At 44.8% G+C, this 14,245-nt stretch overlaps 1 protein-coding gene across 2 annotated transcripts in view; it reads left to right on the top strand.

Annotated features, from left to right (window-relative positions):
- IGSF3 (immunoglobulin superfamily member 3) overlaps positions 1 to 14,245 on the top strand; it is a 108,470-nt gene that overhangs the window by 85,849 nt on the left and 8,376 nt on the right. For both annotated transcript variants that reach the window (XM_033146794.1, XM_033146795.1), the window contains 2 exons: positions 11,417 to 11,827; positions 13,761 to 14,168. In XM_033146794.1, coding sequence (XP_033002685.1) covers positions 11,417 to 11,827; positions 13,761 to 14,168 — 819 coding nt within the window. The remainder of the gene's footprint in view (positions 1 to 11,416; positions 11,828 to 13,760; positions 14,169 to 14,245) is intronic.

Raw genomic sequence — 14,245 nt, forward strand, 5'->3', positions numbered from 1 at the left:
TTCTATTTTTCACAGATACAGACATACATATATGAAAAAGTTGTAGATGTTCTTTTTCTTCTTCCCATCCAAATTTTATAGCTACCTTCTTCATTCATATATATAAATGGCACCTGTTTTATTCAGATCAGCTTTTGTTTTTCAAAATCAGAGTTGACACTAAATCTCCTTGATGATTTCAAAACATGAATTTCTGTCAAGGTTTGAACTCGAGCCTAGAGTATCTCATTGTCTTGTGTGACCTGTGGCTTCCTAGCTAGTACTTGCAGCAGGCGGTTCCTCCTCCACTAACCACATGGACAGATTCTGATGCATCAGTGCTTATAAAGCACTGCTTATCTGTTTATGGACCATTGCTAACTGTTCTTAGTGTAGCCAATAACAACATCCCCTAAACTGACTCTAAGTGGCTTGATTGGCCCTCCCAACCTGTTGAATACTTCCCACTCTCCCATTATTTTACCATGTATGTCTGGCCTTGGGTGTTATATGAAAGGGTCTCAAATAACTATGTGATAATTAAATGATGTAACTAAGGAAATTTTAAAACATTGGTAGCGTCTATATATTTTAATAGTTCAGGTGGGTTTTCTTGCTCATGCTTCTTTCTTGTGAAATTATTTTGATGTAAGTTGCTTTGGCCAAGATCACTAGCAGCACCTAGTTAAACTATGGAACTCCCAAAGGAGGCAGTGATGGATACCAAGGTGGGTGGCTTTAAAAGAGGATAAGACAGGATCTTGGGGGAGAGGGCTGTTGATGGCTTTGAGTAATTCTTCTAAATACCAGTTGCTGGAAACCACAGAAGCGTGCTCTTGTGCTCAGAGGCTGCTGGTTGGTTTCCCACAGGCATCTGATTGACCCCTGTGAGAACAGGATGCTGGCCTGATCCAGCAGGCTCTTCTTATGTTCTAATCAGTGACCGTTTTCTTCCTCGTCTCACAAACGATGTTCATTAGTAGTACCTAGCTGCCTGAACTTTCCTCTCCACCCTGCCACTGATTAGGGGTGGGTGTGTGGAGAGAGAGAGTTATGAAAGTATTAAGCATCACTTCATGTCAGCTTGCTCTGGATCCATTTTAGGATTCAGTTAATCACTAAAATTATATATACGTTATTGTGATTAATAAAACAGAGAAATATAGGGATATGGGACATTTTTTTCCAGTACCACCCCCAAACCCCACTGGACAATCATAGGGCCAAAGGTGGCTGTTATTGGGACAGGCACTCCTTTAGGTACTTGAGTCCCAAATCATTTAGGGTTTTATATGCTAGTACTAGCATCTTGAATTGGGCCCAGTAGCTCAGTGGCAGCCAATGCAGGGCTTTCAGGGCCTGTGTCACATTGTCCTATAGGCTGCCTCACTTACCAACGCGGCGACCGCAACCTGCACCAGCCGCCGCCGCCACTATCTTCAGGGGCAGCCCCACATGGAGTGCATTACAGTAGTCCAAGCAGGTTGTCACTACAGATGTGCAGAAAATTCAGCAAGCAGTTGAAGTGGGAGTTTTAACCGCAGCTTTTGAAAGCTGTTCCACGGTACACTCTCAAGACAATTCATTTTGTTTGAGGGATGTGCATACCATGCTGTCACAGGACTTTTGAGAGCTATTACTTCGGGAGCACAAAAATGAGAAGTCCTAAAAAAGTGGGATACAAATGCACTAAATAAATTATAAAATAAAATAAATTGGATCCAAGGGCGGGGCAGTATTTTGCCTAGCTGAACCTACTGTGGCAGTACTGTATGCTTTTTTAAAAAAAGAAGAAGGTTGGAATATAAGTCCTTCTATTGTTAAGATTCTTTCAGCAAAGAATCTGCCCTAGTGGTTTTCTCCAGCTTGTTGGTGAAGGGGTATAGGAACGGGGGGGGGGGGAAGCAGGGAGTAGTTGTGAGAATCTCAGGAAAGAGTTAATGTTGTCATATTTACCAAGAAACAGTTCTCCACTCTCCTCTCCAGTAATTCAATCATGTTGGCCTGCTTTCAGGCAATACTACGGCAAAGTGACAAGTTAATAACGGCAGTAATAATAGTCGCAGAGCCTAATGTTGTTTCCCTTGCTCATACTTCTCATTGCTCCATCCTGCCGCCCATGTTGCCTAATGCAATTTCCAGTATTGTTAATCCAGTTTGAGCAGGAATTTTATTCTGCTCTGCAAGAGAATAGCACATGCAGGAGCCAGGGTACCATGTACCTTAGGGACCTGGCCACATTATTTGTGCCTCTGCCCTTCCTTGTAATTATATTATTTTTTTATTTGTCCTTGATTCTCCAAGAGAGTAAATTAACCTTGTTGTGAATTAACTCCCCCTCTCCTTGTTCTTTTCCATAGTCCTTTCATAGAAGGGATTACCCCCGGACTGACTTCTGCTTGTTTTTCTTTAATTGTTCTCAAGCGCACCTTCCTTAACGCAACTAAATGTGCCAACATCCTTCAGTAAAAAAGATAAACCATAATGACTTCATGCCATTTCATAAGCAGGTAATCACAAAATGGATTATATTGTGGAGGTGCACACCTTCATTGCTTAGTACAAGGTCTCCAACATTGTCAAGTCCCACTGCATAATTTTCCTAACCTTTTCTTTTCCCTGTGGGGACAAAACCACAGGAAGTGAAGCTGTAATAATAATATTATTTTGATGGAGGACAGGCTTAAAGACTTCCTACTCTCTCTCTCAGTATCTCTCTCTCTCTCTCTGTTGCAGCAGATTTTGTGGGAATTCCAATATATTTCCAAAGTACTGTTCACAAGATAAAAGTACAGGATAAAAGCACAAAAGAGATAGTTAAAACAAAAACAAAACAACACCCTTTCCCCCAAACACATTTAAAGGGCTATAGAATATTAATCAGCCAAAAGTCTGGTTAAAGGGGAACATTTTCACCTGGCACCTAAAAGAAATATAACGAAGGGACTGGATGGACCTTCCACAAATGGGGAGCCACTGCAGAAAAGGCCCATTCTCATGTTGCCACCCTCAAACCTCTCTTGGAGGAGTCACATGAAAAAGGGCCTCAGAGGATGTTTGCAGAGTCCTGGTCAGTTTATATGGGGGGAGACGGTCTTTGAGGTATTGTGGTCCTCAGCCATTTCAAGCTTTTATAGGCACTTTGAATTGGGCCCAGATGCTAATTAGCAAGCCAGTGCAGTCCGGCCAGGATCAGTGTAATATGTGCAAACAGTCTTGCCCCGGTGAGCAACCTGGCCACCAAATTCTGCACCATCTTCAGAGGCAGCCCTACATATAACGCTTTGCCGTAATCTAGCCTAGAGGTTACCAAGGGTTTAGGCATTGCAAGGCCTGTCTTTGCGCATTACAGCAGAACATGGGAGCAGTCAAGTCGCTGTATTGGGACTAGTCTTTTTTTACTCTTTCATAAAGAGTTGGGTGTGAGCAATGTGGTGACTGTGTTTGCTGAATAACGCCCAATCGGCCAGATTGGTAAAAACAAAAAGGGATTCCAGGGACCTCCAAAAAGATCTCTCCAAACTGGTGAATGGGCATTGAAGTGGGAAATGTAGTTCACCACAAATAATATTACATACCTTTGAATGCTAGCTGTTGGGGAACATGAGCAGGACAGTGCCATTGCTAGGGCCGGCCAGTGTGGTGTGGTGGTTAAGAGCGGTAGACTCGTAATCTGGGGAACCGGGTTCGTGTCTCCACTCCTCCACATGCAGCTGCTGGGTGACCTTGGGCTAGTCATACTTCTTTGAAGTCTCTCAGCCCCACTCACCTCACAGAGTGTTTGTTGTGGGGGAAGAAGAGGAGAATGTTTGCCGCTTTGAGACTCCTTAGGGTAGTGATAAAGCGGGATATCAAATCCAAACTCTTCTTCTTCTCTTCTAGTATGAGGCAGTGTTAGGCAGCTGCCTCAGATAGTCGATCTGCAGTATTGGTAAAGGGCAACATATGATTAGTTATTTTAATTTGTGGTGATTTTGGTTGTTGTATTTTTACTGCCGTTGTGATGGAGGAACGCTTGTGGGACTTTTCTGCCTCAGGTGCCAAAATAAATTGACTAGCCTTGGGTACTATACACCTTGAGCTGAGTGCAGAAGCGCATTTGCTTCAGGTAGCTAGATGGTTTGGGGCCAGCTCTGGCTGTTACACGAGGATTTCCCTTAGGCCACTGTGAAAACAGAAAGCTACAATGATCTTAGGTTCATTTTTAGTGTTCAAAGGGTGTTCTCACATCTGCAAACAAGCTATGAATACTCCTGGAAACCTCAGCTGTGTTTTACTGGATATTTTCAAATGCCTTTTCAGTGTAAAACCTGTAGTGGAAATCGGTGGCCTTACAGTGCAGTGCTTACAGTATGTCTACCTAGCCTGTTCATTGCGGTAAGTGGTGCTAGGACCGTAGCCCAAGTCTTGTAACTTCACGTCAGATTAATTGGACTAGCCATGGGGGTGGGGTGGAGGTGTACATGTGCACGTATGTGCAAGGTTGTCCTGTATCTTTTTCATTGTTGCCTGTTGCTGTTGCCCTCCCTTCTCTTACATCAAAAAGGCCAAATTCTGTCAGAGGCTCCGAAAACTAGGGCAAGCGCTGGGAAACTTTGTAATATTTCATAAGTTCTCTCCAGGAGAAGGCTGTCTTTGAAGATTGCTAGCCTCTGGGGAAGAGTGCCTTCAAAGTGGGACAAAGCAGCCTTTGACTGCCTCCCCTTCGAGCTCAGATGTGGTAACCCATGGGACTCTTTGCTGGTTTTGGCGCTGCTCTGCGAATCGTCATATTGTTTCCCCCTCTCCCACCCCAGCTCCCCTTCAGTTCTTGACCAGTTCCTTCTGCTTCCCTCCCATTTCTTTTTTAAATAGAATGTTTTGCCAAGGGTGTCTTTGGCAAGATTAATCATCTTAATAGTTGAATTGTGGGAGGGGAGCCTGTGTCCTGCCTCTGCAGTTTATCCCTAGTAGAGAGCTTGCGGTATTTGATCTGGTTTTCTCTTTCTTTAATCTTGCAACATGGGAGGGGTGTTTTGTTTTTTGTTTTTAAGCCTAAAAGGTGAGGTGCTTCATGTCTGGCACTTCTGCCCTATAGATCCAAGTATTTTATGAGAGCCAGGAAGCTGAGGGTGCATCTATACCAACATAATTATTTTAGGAATTGGTTGCCCAAGGGATGATGCATCCAGTCACAGATAGAGTCATTGCTTAGCCCCTTGAGGTTCAGGGTGTCTTGGCTGTTTACATGGCTGATGGAGGCAAATTCAATTTGCACCAAAGACTGCATAGCCTTCCTATTTGCTCCTTGCAGCTCATGTGGGAGTGATCCAGGACAAAGAGGTGTGGCCCTTTCCTACTGGGTGTACAAACATGCAGTTTATAATTTGTAAATTAATAAAAATAGAGTGCTCTTACTCTGGCGTGCCTGGCGTGCTCTGGTCCATGGGGTCACGAAGAGTCGGACACGACTGAACGACTGAACAACAACAACAACAACAACTCTGGTTCCTCTTTGACAGTGGAGCGGACTCCCTCGAGGTGGTTGTGGACTCTCCCTCCTTGTAGGTTTCTAGGCAGAGGTTGGATGGCCTTCTGTCATGGATGCTTTAGTTGAGATTCGTACATTGCAAAGGGTTGGACTAGATGACCCTTGGGATCCCTTCCAACTCTACGATTCTGTGATTCGTTCAGTTAGAATAGGGACTATAAAGGAGACAGATGGCATGCCACCCAAAACTATGCACCGGTGAAGCAAAGTTGAACAATGTGTTTGCAGTTATAAAAATACAATGGAAGTGGGAGTATTGCTTTGTTCTTGGGTTCAGATCTTAGCTAGCAGTGGGCTTGCTTAGGTGCCTTCTGGAAAAAATAATGAAATTCTCCGCCTGTTTAAAAACAGGAATGGTGACTGCAGAACTTTCACTGTTTTGTGACCATGAACTCGTAAGTAAAGTAAATTTTTATTTATACCCTCCCCTCCCCGGCCAACATCAGGGTGACTAACATCAAATATCAAATAAATTAAAACACAATCAAACAATTGATTAAAATACAGCTTAAAAATTAGAATCAGGATAAAATTAAATGACTGCCCACAAATTACAGCCATAGGGGTCGGGAACCTCAAGTATTCATCAGGGCCAGCTATCCATGTTGCTCCCACATGAGCCGATAAAAGGGCCAAAGAGGTAACTTACAGGGTCCCATAGAGGGGGGTCATACTGGGCCCGGACCAAAGGCCAGGCAGAACAGCTCCATCTTGCAGGCCCTGCAGAAGATGTCAAGTCCAGCAGGGCCCTGGGGTCCTGCACATTTAAAACAGAAAACAAAAAGAAACACCTAAGTGAAAAGAGCTATTTAAAAAAACAACAACCACCCCACACTGAATACAAACATAACAGAGCTGCTTGCCAACTGCAGAAGTTTCCACAGAAATCAAAACTGTGTCTGTTGGCCACTTGTAAGTTGGAGTTCCTCTCCTGTGTTGCAAGAGCAAAGATGTGTGAGGAGGGAGTCTGAATCCCTGCGGACAAATTCCAGTAGATAATTACATTTCTCCTTGCCAGATTCCCCCAGCAGCTTCTGATAAGGTCATTCTTCACTTCTTGGTCCCCAGACGGTCTCTTTTGTGTGTAGAGAGATAGCAATTGCATTCTGCCCCGGGGCCAAGGGAACCATAACTGCTCACAGCTAATCTTAAATCCCATATTTGACTTGTTAGCCATGCCAAGTTTAAGCAACCTTGCTGCTTAGACCAGAAATAGTTAAAATGGTGCAGTAGCAGGTGACATTGGGAATAACCTAATGTCCACATAAACTGTGCCTAATGCCCTTTACTATTTTTGCTTAACTACTCGTTTGCTCAACTCCTCCAGGTTACCAAGTGATCGTGTAGCAATTGGATTAGGAATGAACGGGCATGAGTATGATTTCCTCTCAGGTCCTTGCTTTATTTCCCCAGAGCTTATTGAGCAGGTGTTGCAGAAAGGCTTTGGTCTCCTGACATCTCACCAGCAGCCACTGGTTAACTGTGTTACTCCACACGTGAAATTGGTTTGCTGTGTAGGAGAAGCTGCTACAAGATGAGCCACCTGAAACACAGAAGCAGCTATGGCTTTTGGTGTGCTTGGTGTCTCTGTGCCTTTCAGATACATCTGCCCAAAGCAATGTGCAGCTAGTGGCTCTTCACATTGTCTCCCTGTTCTTTATTTCTTGGTGCATGGCTTGTTTCTTAAACAAGAGCTGGTGTTCAGTCATGATTCCATCACTGACTACAATAACACAGGCAGAAATAAGATCCCAAACTTACCACCCATGCATTTCAGTGTATAACTCAGCATCATACCTTGATGCATGTCTGGAGTGAGTAATAATTGCAAGCACTTAAGTGGCAAAGTGTACTTGCCCCATGGAATATGCACTTTTCCATAACGCTGATGTGTTTCTGGCACAGTATTATGATAGGTGTGCATGGATTCTCCTATCAAACCTTGGAAGAACTGGTATTGTGTTAAAAGTGCAGAGGCTCAGAAAGCAGAGCTAAACATGCAGCCAGCTCAGTGCTGAGTTTAACATGGGTTGGAAATCAGTGCTGGCTCCAGGACTTTTTATTTTTTATTTTTTTTAATAGTTTCATTAATTTTTTTCACAGTACAATAAAAGACACACCAACTCACACCAAGATGAAAAATAGAAAAATATAGGATTCTCTTACCACAAGTGTATCCCAATTTTTGTCCCATACAGAAAATTATGTACCCTCCTAGCTCTCCCCTTCCCTGTCTCTCACACAAGGTCCTTCAAACTATCAATCATCTTCATCTGCTTGCAAATAAAACAAGTAGGAATATTAAGAGAAATCATTCTGAGCCTGGATAGCTCACTTGGTTAGAGCATGGTGCTGATAACACCAAGGTTGCAGGTTCAATCCTGGTATGAGACAGCTGCATATTCCTGCATTGCAGGGGGTTGGACCAGATGATCCTCAGGGTCCTTTCCAACTCTACAATTTCTACCAAAAGACAGAAAGGTCAGAATAATAACAAAATACTAAGAGAAAGAGAGATAGATAGAAATGACTTCCAGCTATCCATCTGTTAGTTGTGCTAGCAAGTGTTCCTCATCCTAGTCCGATGTTCAATTTAGAGTAATATCCATTTATTCCTCCCTCTGCTGATGTTGTCCCAGCGTTCAATCCAGGCAGCACTTATTCATTCCTTTTGCTTTCCATCCAAGAAGTCCAAGAGAGGTTCTCCAGTTATACGTAATTATAAGAGTCATGGCTCCAGGATTTTGGTTGTCCTCTGACAAGGACCCTGGGGGCCTCTGAAGAGGTGAAACATGTCTGATCTCATGACCCCGCAGAGCATGCCCTGCCCCACCATTTACAAGATGTGTTTTTTTAGCTGTTCCCAATACAGTGGTACCTCGGGTTACAGACTCCACTAACCCAGAAGTTGTACCTCGGGTTAAGAACTTTACCTCAGGATGAGAACAGAAATCGCGCGGCATGGCGGCAGCGGGCGGCCTCATTAGCTAAAGTAGTACTTAAGAGCAGTTTCAGGTTAAGAACGGACCTCTGGAACGAATTAAGTTCTTAACCAGAGGTACCACTGTACATGGGCAGCTATAATTGAAAGAAGACGGGGGAGGACCTTGTGGTGTTAGGCCACATGGTGGCGCAAAGCAAATGCTTTGTACATGAAGGGGCCACCCCAACTTGGTATGAACGAATAAACCTTGCAAGGTCTGTCTTTTGCCAGCACAGACAGCTCATTAACTCAACCATTCCAGTCTGGAGAAGCAAACCCCCAGCATGTGAATGCAGAACCAGAGACTGCCACATGTTTCCATCTTATCACAACTCAGAGCTCAGAGGAAATAAAATGGAGGGGAACTTCAAAAATCTTGAATGCCACAAGAAAATGCCCCCCCCCCCAAAAAAAAAAAACAGAGGGGCAGATAGCATGCTCAGCGTGTGCACATGTGTGTGAACACACACCATGGCTCCACTGGTGTGTCTGTGTGGTACTTTATTGGCAGATATATGCTGCCCATTTAACATACACAGTTACTATAGCAACTGAGGTTTCCTTAGCAACAGTGCCAGAAAATAATCCGGTACCAATTAAAAATAAACTGTTAGCAAGGGAGGGGGGGCAGCAGCAGTGGGAGGAGTAGAATTTCTGTGAATTGGTTCCTTTCCCTTGTTGCTTTTTCATCCCAAGGACTCCCAAGCACTGGCAGAGACATGAAATAACGTTTTTCTTCTTGGCACCAGCCAGAAAGGTGCACTGGGTCACGTTGCCCCCTCTTGGTGGCTGAGGTTATTCTCCTAAAATTAATAAGGTGGAAAGTATCTACTCAGCAGTATGAGCCTAAGCCTCCCTATTAAAGCAAGCTCCCTAGAGAGAGGAGATGAGGGCTCCTTTCCTCTATGTCATGTCATTGCAGAGCACAGCTATCTAGTCTTTATTAGCATACTGATTAAAGCCAGCGGCAATATAGGCTCCAGGGGAACTTCTTAATGTGTTGCCAGGATGCATAAACCTTGCATGCTGTATTAGGAAAAGCAAAGTTCTATTGTCACGAGAGTGCTTTTTTATCAGAATGTTTTGTGCCTCGCCTTATCTCCATTCCCTCAAAAGCAGTCTGGTATGGAAGGGTTAACGGAATTAGGGAGCTTTTGAAAGACTCCAGGGTGGGTGCCCTCTCCCCTTTTGAAACTTGTAGCAATGTGCTGGTGTCAGTGTGTGTGTTTGTGTGTGTTGTTCCATATTATATCAACATTTTTTTGTCTTCGGTTTCGTTACGATGAAGTCCCAGACCTACAGTTAGAGAAAATTGCGAGTTCCATTTTTTGTAGCGTCTGTTCCTCCAGGGAACAGTTTAGGAACAGACACAAGTGAGATGGGAATTGCAATATATTTCCTGTTTTGCCACTGCTGTAGGAATTCCTGGGTTGATCTACATATTGACATGGATGGGTGCGGTATACAGGGGTTTCTAAACACACACACACACACACACACACACAATATTATGCTTTGAAACTCACAGTTGTAAAGTCTGCTAAGAGAGTTTGTTTACATGATCAGTTATCCTGAATAATTAACTCCTCAGCTAACTCCAGCTTCTGTTTGCTGTCACATTCAGAGAAGTTAATCAAAGGCTGAAGCTATCTTAAACAGAAGAAAAGTACGGTGGTAAAAAGAGGATCCATTTACACACCTTTTTGTCCTAAGAAAGAAACAGTACAAAATGCTAAAGTGGTAACTTGCATCCACAAAAGCTGATCAGATAAGAAAATGAGGGCTGAGGTAATGCCAGATGTGCAAGTCTAAAAATTACATGAAAAAGTAGAGAGAAAACAAAGCACAAGGCAGATATAACTAAGCTAAATGCAGCAAGCAGCTCTTAGCTGCCAGAATCCAGAACCAGAATTGGAAACCTGAGACTTGGATGAAGAAAATAATGGGTCTGTGGGCCCACCTGGCTGAGCAAGATGCAGAAGCAAAGCAGAGGTGATGCTCAAAGGACTTAGCCTAGGCCTGGCCAATCCAATTAAGATAAAAGACGAGAAAGGGAGCATTCCATAGGTAGGTAGACCCACGGTGCCACCTGCACCCCTTTACCTTTAGGTAGATGTGTATAAACCCAGGGGTGAGGAACCTCAAAGCTGGGGGCAAATGTGTCCTCCAAGTCTCTCTCTCTGTCACTCAGAGCTCTCCCCAAGCACTGTGGCTCATCAGCCCAGCTCTGTGCCCTTATTGGGTGCTTTTGTCTTTCTGGGATGCGCCTTTGAACTGGGAGAAACACCTATTGCTTGCTTTGGTGGAACATGGGAAGGTGTGCCTGTATGTTGTAGAAATCTTGTGGCTGAAATGTAGCCCTTTGTATCAGGCATAGGTAAACTCAGCCCTCCAGATCTTTTGGGACTACAACTCCCATCATCCCTGACCACTGGTCCTGTTAGCTAGGGATGGTGGGAGTTGTAGTCCCAAAACATCTGGAAGGCCGAGTTTGCCTATGCCTGCTCTGTATGAAGGCGAATCACATCCATAGCTTCACCCACTTTTGCTTATGGCCTCGCCCAACACTGGCATGTATCCCCTGGAAGGGTGGCCTTGGGGCCAAAAGGTGTAAACAGATGCAGATTGAATGAGAGAGAGAGAGAGAGAGAGAGAGAGAGAGAGAGAGAGAGAGAGACAGAGACACAAAGAAAGAAAGAAAGAAAGAAAGAAAGAAAGAAAGAAAGAAAGAAAGAAAGAAAGAATTCCCAGACATGTGTAGCCTGGCTTTGGCGAAAGAAAGGCACTTGACATGTTCAGAGGCATCCTATACATAGGTTGGAATGAACAAGTAAACAAATAAAAATAATTGAATGGTCATGGTTGTTGTTTGCCCTAACCTTTCCATCTTTCTGTTCCGCCCTGTCCCCATCCCCTTCCCCCAGTGACAAAGCTGCAGGTCAGCAAATCCAAGCGGAGCATCACCCTGGTGGAGAACAAGCCCATTCCCCTGAACTGCTCTGTGAAGTCTCAGACCAGCCCAGACTCCCACTTTGCCGTCCTGTGGTATGTCCACAGGCCATCGGACACAGACGGGAAGCTCATCCTGAAGACCACCCACAACTCTGTGTTTGAGTACGGCACCTATGCTGAGGAAGAGGGGCTGAGGTGGAGGCTGCAGTTTGAGAGGTCCTTGTCCGGGGGGCTCTTCAGCCTCACAGTCCAGAGAGCCCAGGTCAGCGACAGCGGCAGCTACTACTGCCACGTGGAAGAGTGGCTGCTCAATCCCAACCATGCCTGGTATAAGCTGGCTGAGGAAGTGTCTGGCCGGACGGAAGTCACTGTCAAGTTGCCAGGTAATATCTCGGACCACTTGCCATGTCTGAAGCTTGCCTAAGACTTCGTGTCTATAGCTGTTTCCTGAGCTGCAGCAACTTCCTGTCTGCACGCTCTGCCTGGCAAATGCCCAAAGGAAAGTTAAGCTTCTGTTCCCACCATAAGCATGTATCTTGGCCCCACTGCACGTTTGCTGTACGGACGCATCTGTGCGGGAGTGTCACTGTAGCCCCATTTCCATTCTTCCACACGTTGCAGGAAATTTAGGAGAGCAAATCTGAGAGAAAGAAAGGGCAATATGTTCGAAAGTATTTCAGGACACAACTGATAAATACTGTTTGCAGACTGTGGTTCATGGGGAAAGCCTATCAACAGCCTTCTCCAGCCTAGCTCCTCACCTGTATGTTTTAGACTCCAGCTGCCATTAGCCTTGAGCCAGCGTGGACAATAGCCTGGGAAGATGGGAGTTGTAGTCCAAAACATTTGGAGGACACTAGGTTGGGGAAGGCTGTTATTAAACCTCTGGCTTTGAGAATGCCCCTGTTTCTGACTACAGGAGTCTAGATTTTCATGGTCCTGGTGCATGAGCAAGGAAGTGTTTTCCTTCCCTGTTTGCTCAAACGGACTTTAATGGAAGGAGACGGCCTTCTTATGCCTCTGAGATGGTATCTCATTGATAGTGATCAGATGGAGAGGTATCTGTTTGCTTGGGAAAGCTCTGTGTCAAATTCCTCCCCTCCTGTACACTTTAATTTTATTTATTGCCTGGGTCCCAGTGGAGATGTGGAGTGATGGTTTCTGCTCTCATGTGCTGAGCTCTTAGAAATGAGAGTTTAATGAAGAGGGAAGTTGGCTGCTAAGGGGCGATCCTTTCCTTGACAGGAATGGAAAGTGAAGGAAGTAAGGAAGTGTTGAATAAATCAATGAACCACCAGCCAACAAATAGAGAGACAGAAAGGTGAGGTCTATTATAGAGCAGAGCCTGGGAGGGCTGGCAATTCCCAGCAGCTAAGTATTGCTCCAGAAAGCTTTGTGTTGACTTCTAAACATTTTGTCCTTGAAGGACAACCTGCTTTTTCATATCAGGCCCAGCAGAAGAACAGGTCACAGTTTTGACACAGGAAGCAAAGAGGAAGGAGCCAGGGCCGTTTGCTTTCTCAGCATTGAAAAATAATCCTCAATATTACAAAAGCACATAGGGGAGTTTCCCACAAGTTAGGCTGAGACCTGAATTTCCAGGCTGAACAATATCTGGGTTTCTGTGTGTGCCAGGGGATTCAGTAACTGGCCCAAGGTGTGGCTAGTCCTCAGTAACTAGCTGATGCTGCATTTGGAGAGCTTCAAGCGGTGTTTAATGCTTTCACTGTGATGGAGTACATTGTGGCATTTTGCATTTCAGTCCTTGCATTTTTTCAAGAAAGTCCTCTGAACCTCAGTTCTGTATAAAGAGGTGAGAAGCCTGCAAGAAAAATCAGCCCATGTTATTCAAGAAATCACATTGTCATGTGGTTGGCACTGTAGAGCAAATCACACTAAATCAGTATAAAAGAGCTCCAGGCAGCCAGTATGGAGGAAGTTGTGTCCAATTAAGGCCAGCTGTAAAGGAAGTTCCTAATCCCTGGTGATGACCTGCTGCTGATATTCCAAATAGTCTGGTTGGTACATTTGCAATCCCTAAATCTTATTAGTAGGTATTGTGTCTGCAGATTTCACGGAGGACAAAAATTCCTTATTGTTCTTCCGATTTCAGGGCCACCTTGAACAGTGTGCGGAACACAAAGGAACTTGATGACCTTCTTGTTTGCCTCTTTAGATTAATACCATTAAAAGCAAATATATAATGCTGAGCTGAAGCAGAATAAAACAAAGACTACTGCTTAAGTCCTGTTGCATCATCAGCTGGTTTTCTTTTTAATTTTATGTTGTTGCTTTTCCTCTTCTCCCCCCACCCAGATAACCTTTTGGAAGTGAACCAGACTCAGAAGAACATCACAATCTTGGAGAATGAATGGGTGACCTTAGAGTGCCTGGTCACCAACCGGAGCAGCCAGGCTTCCCAGTTGTCTGTGGAATGGTATGTGTGGAAATCGGGCCATCCAGAGAAAGAAGCAGTGCTCAAGCTGACTCGCCAGGCCACCCTGTTATATGGAGAGCTGTCAGCCCTGAACGATCTGAAGAGCCGAATGTGCTTGGAAAGCCCCTCTCCGGGCCTCTACCTGCTCACCATCCAGAACATGACTGTGCAGGACAGCGGGACCTACGACTGCCGGGTGGAGGAGTGGATACTGGGTCCCACAAACGCATGGTACAAACGGGCAGAGGACCTGTCTGGGCTGACAACCATTGTGGTGAAACAACCAGGTAAGGTTATCTGTGGGTCCGGGGCTTTGGGACACCAAGAAAGAAAAGCTCAATCACTGCTTGTTGTTAGGGAACTT

This window comes from Lacerta agilis, chromosome 4 (assembly GCF_009819535.1).
Source record: "Lacerta agilis isolate rLacAgi1 chromosome 4, rLacAgi1.pri, whole genome shotgun sequence".
Taxonomy (NCBI): domain Eukaryota; kingdom Metazoa; phylum Chordata; class Lepidosauria; order Squamata; family Lacertidae; genus Lacerta; species Lacerta agilis.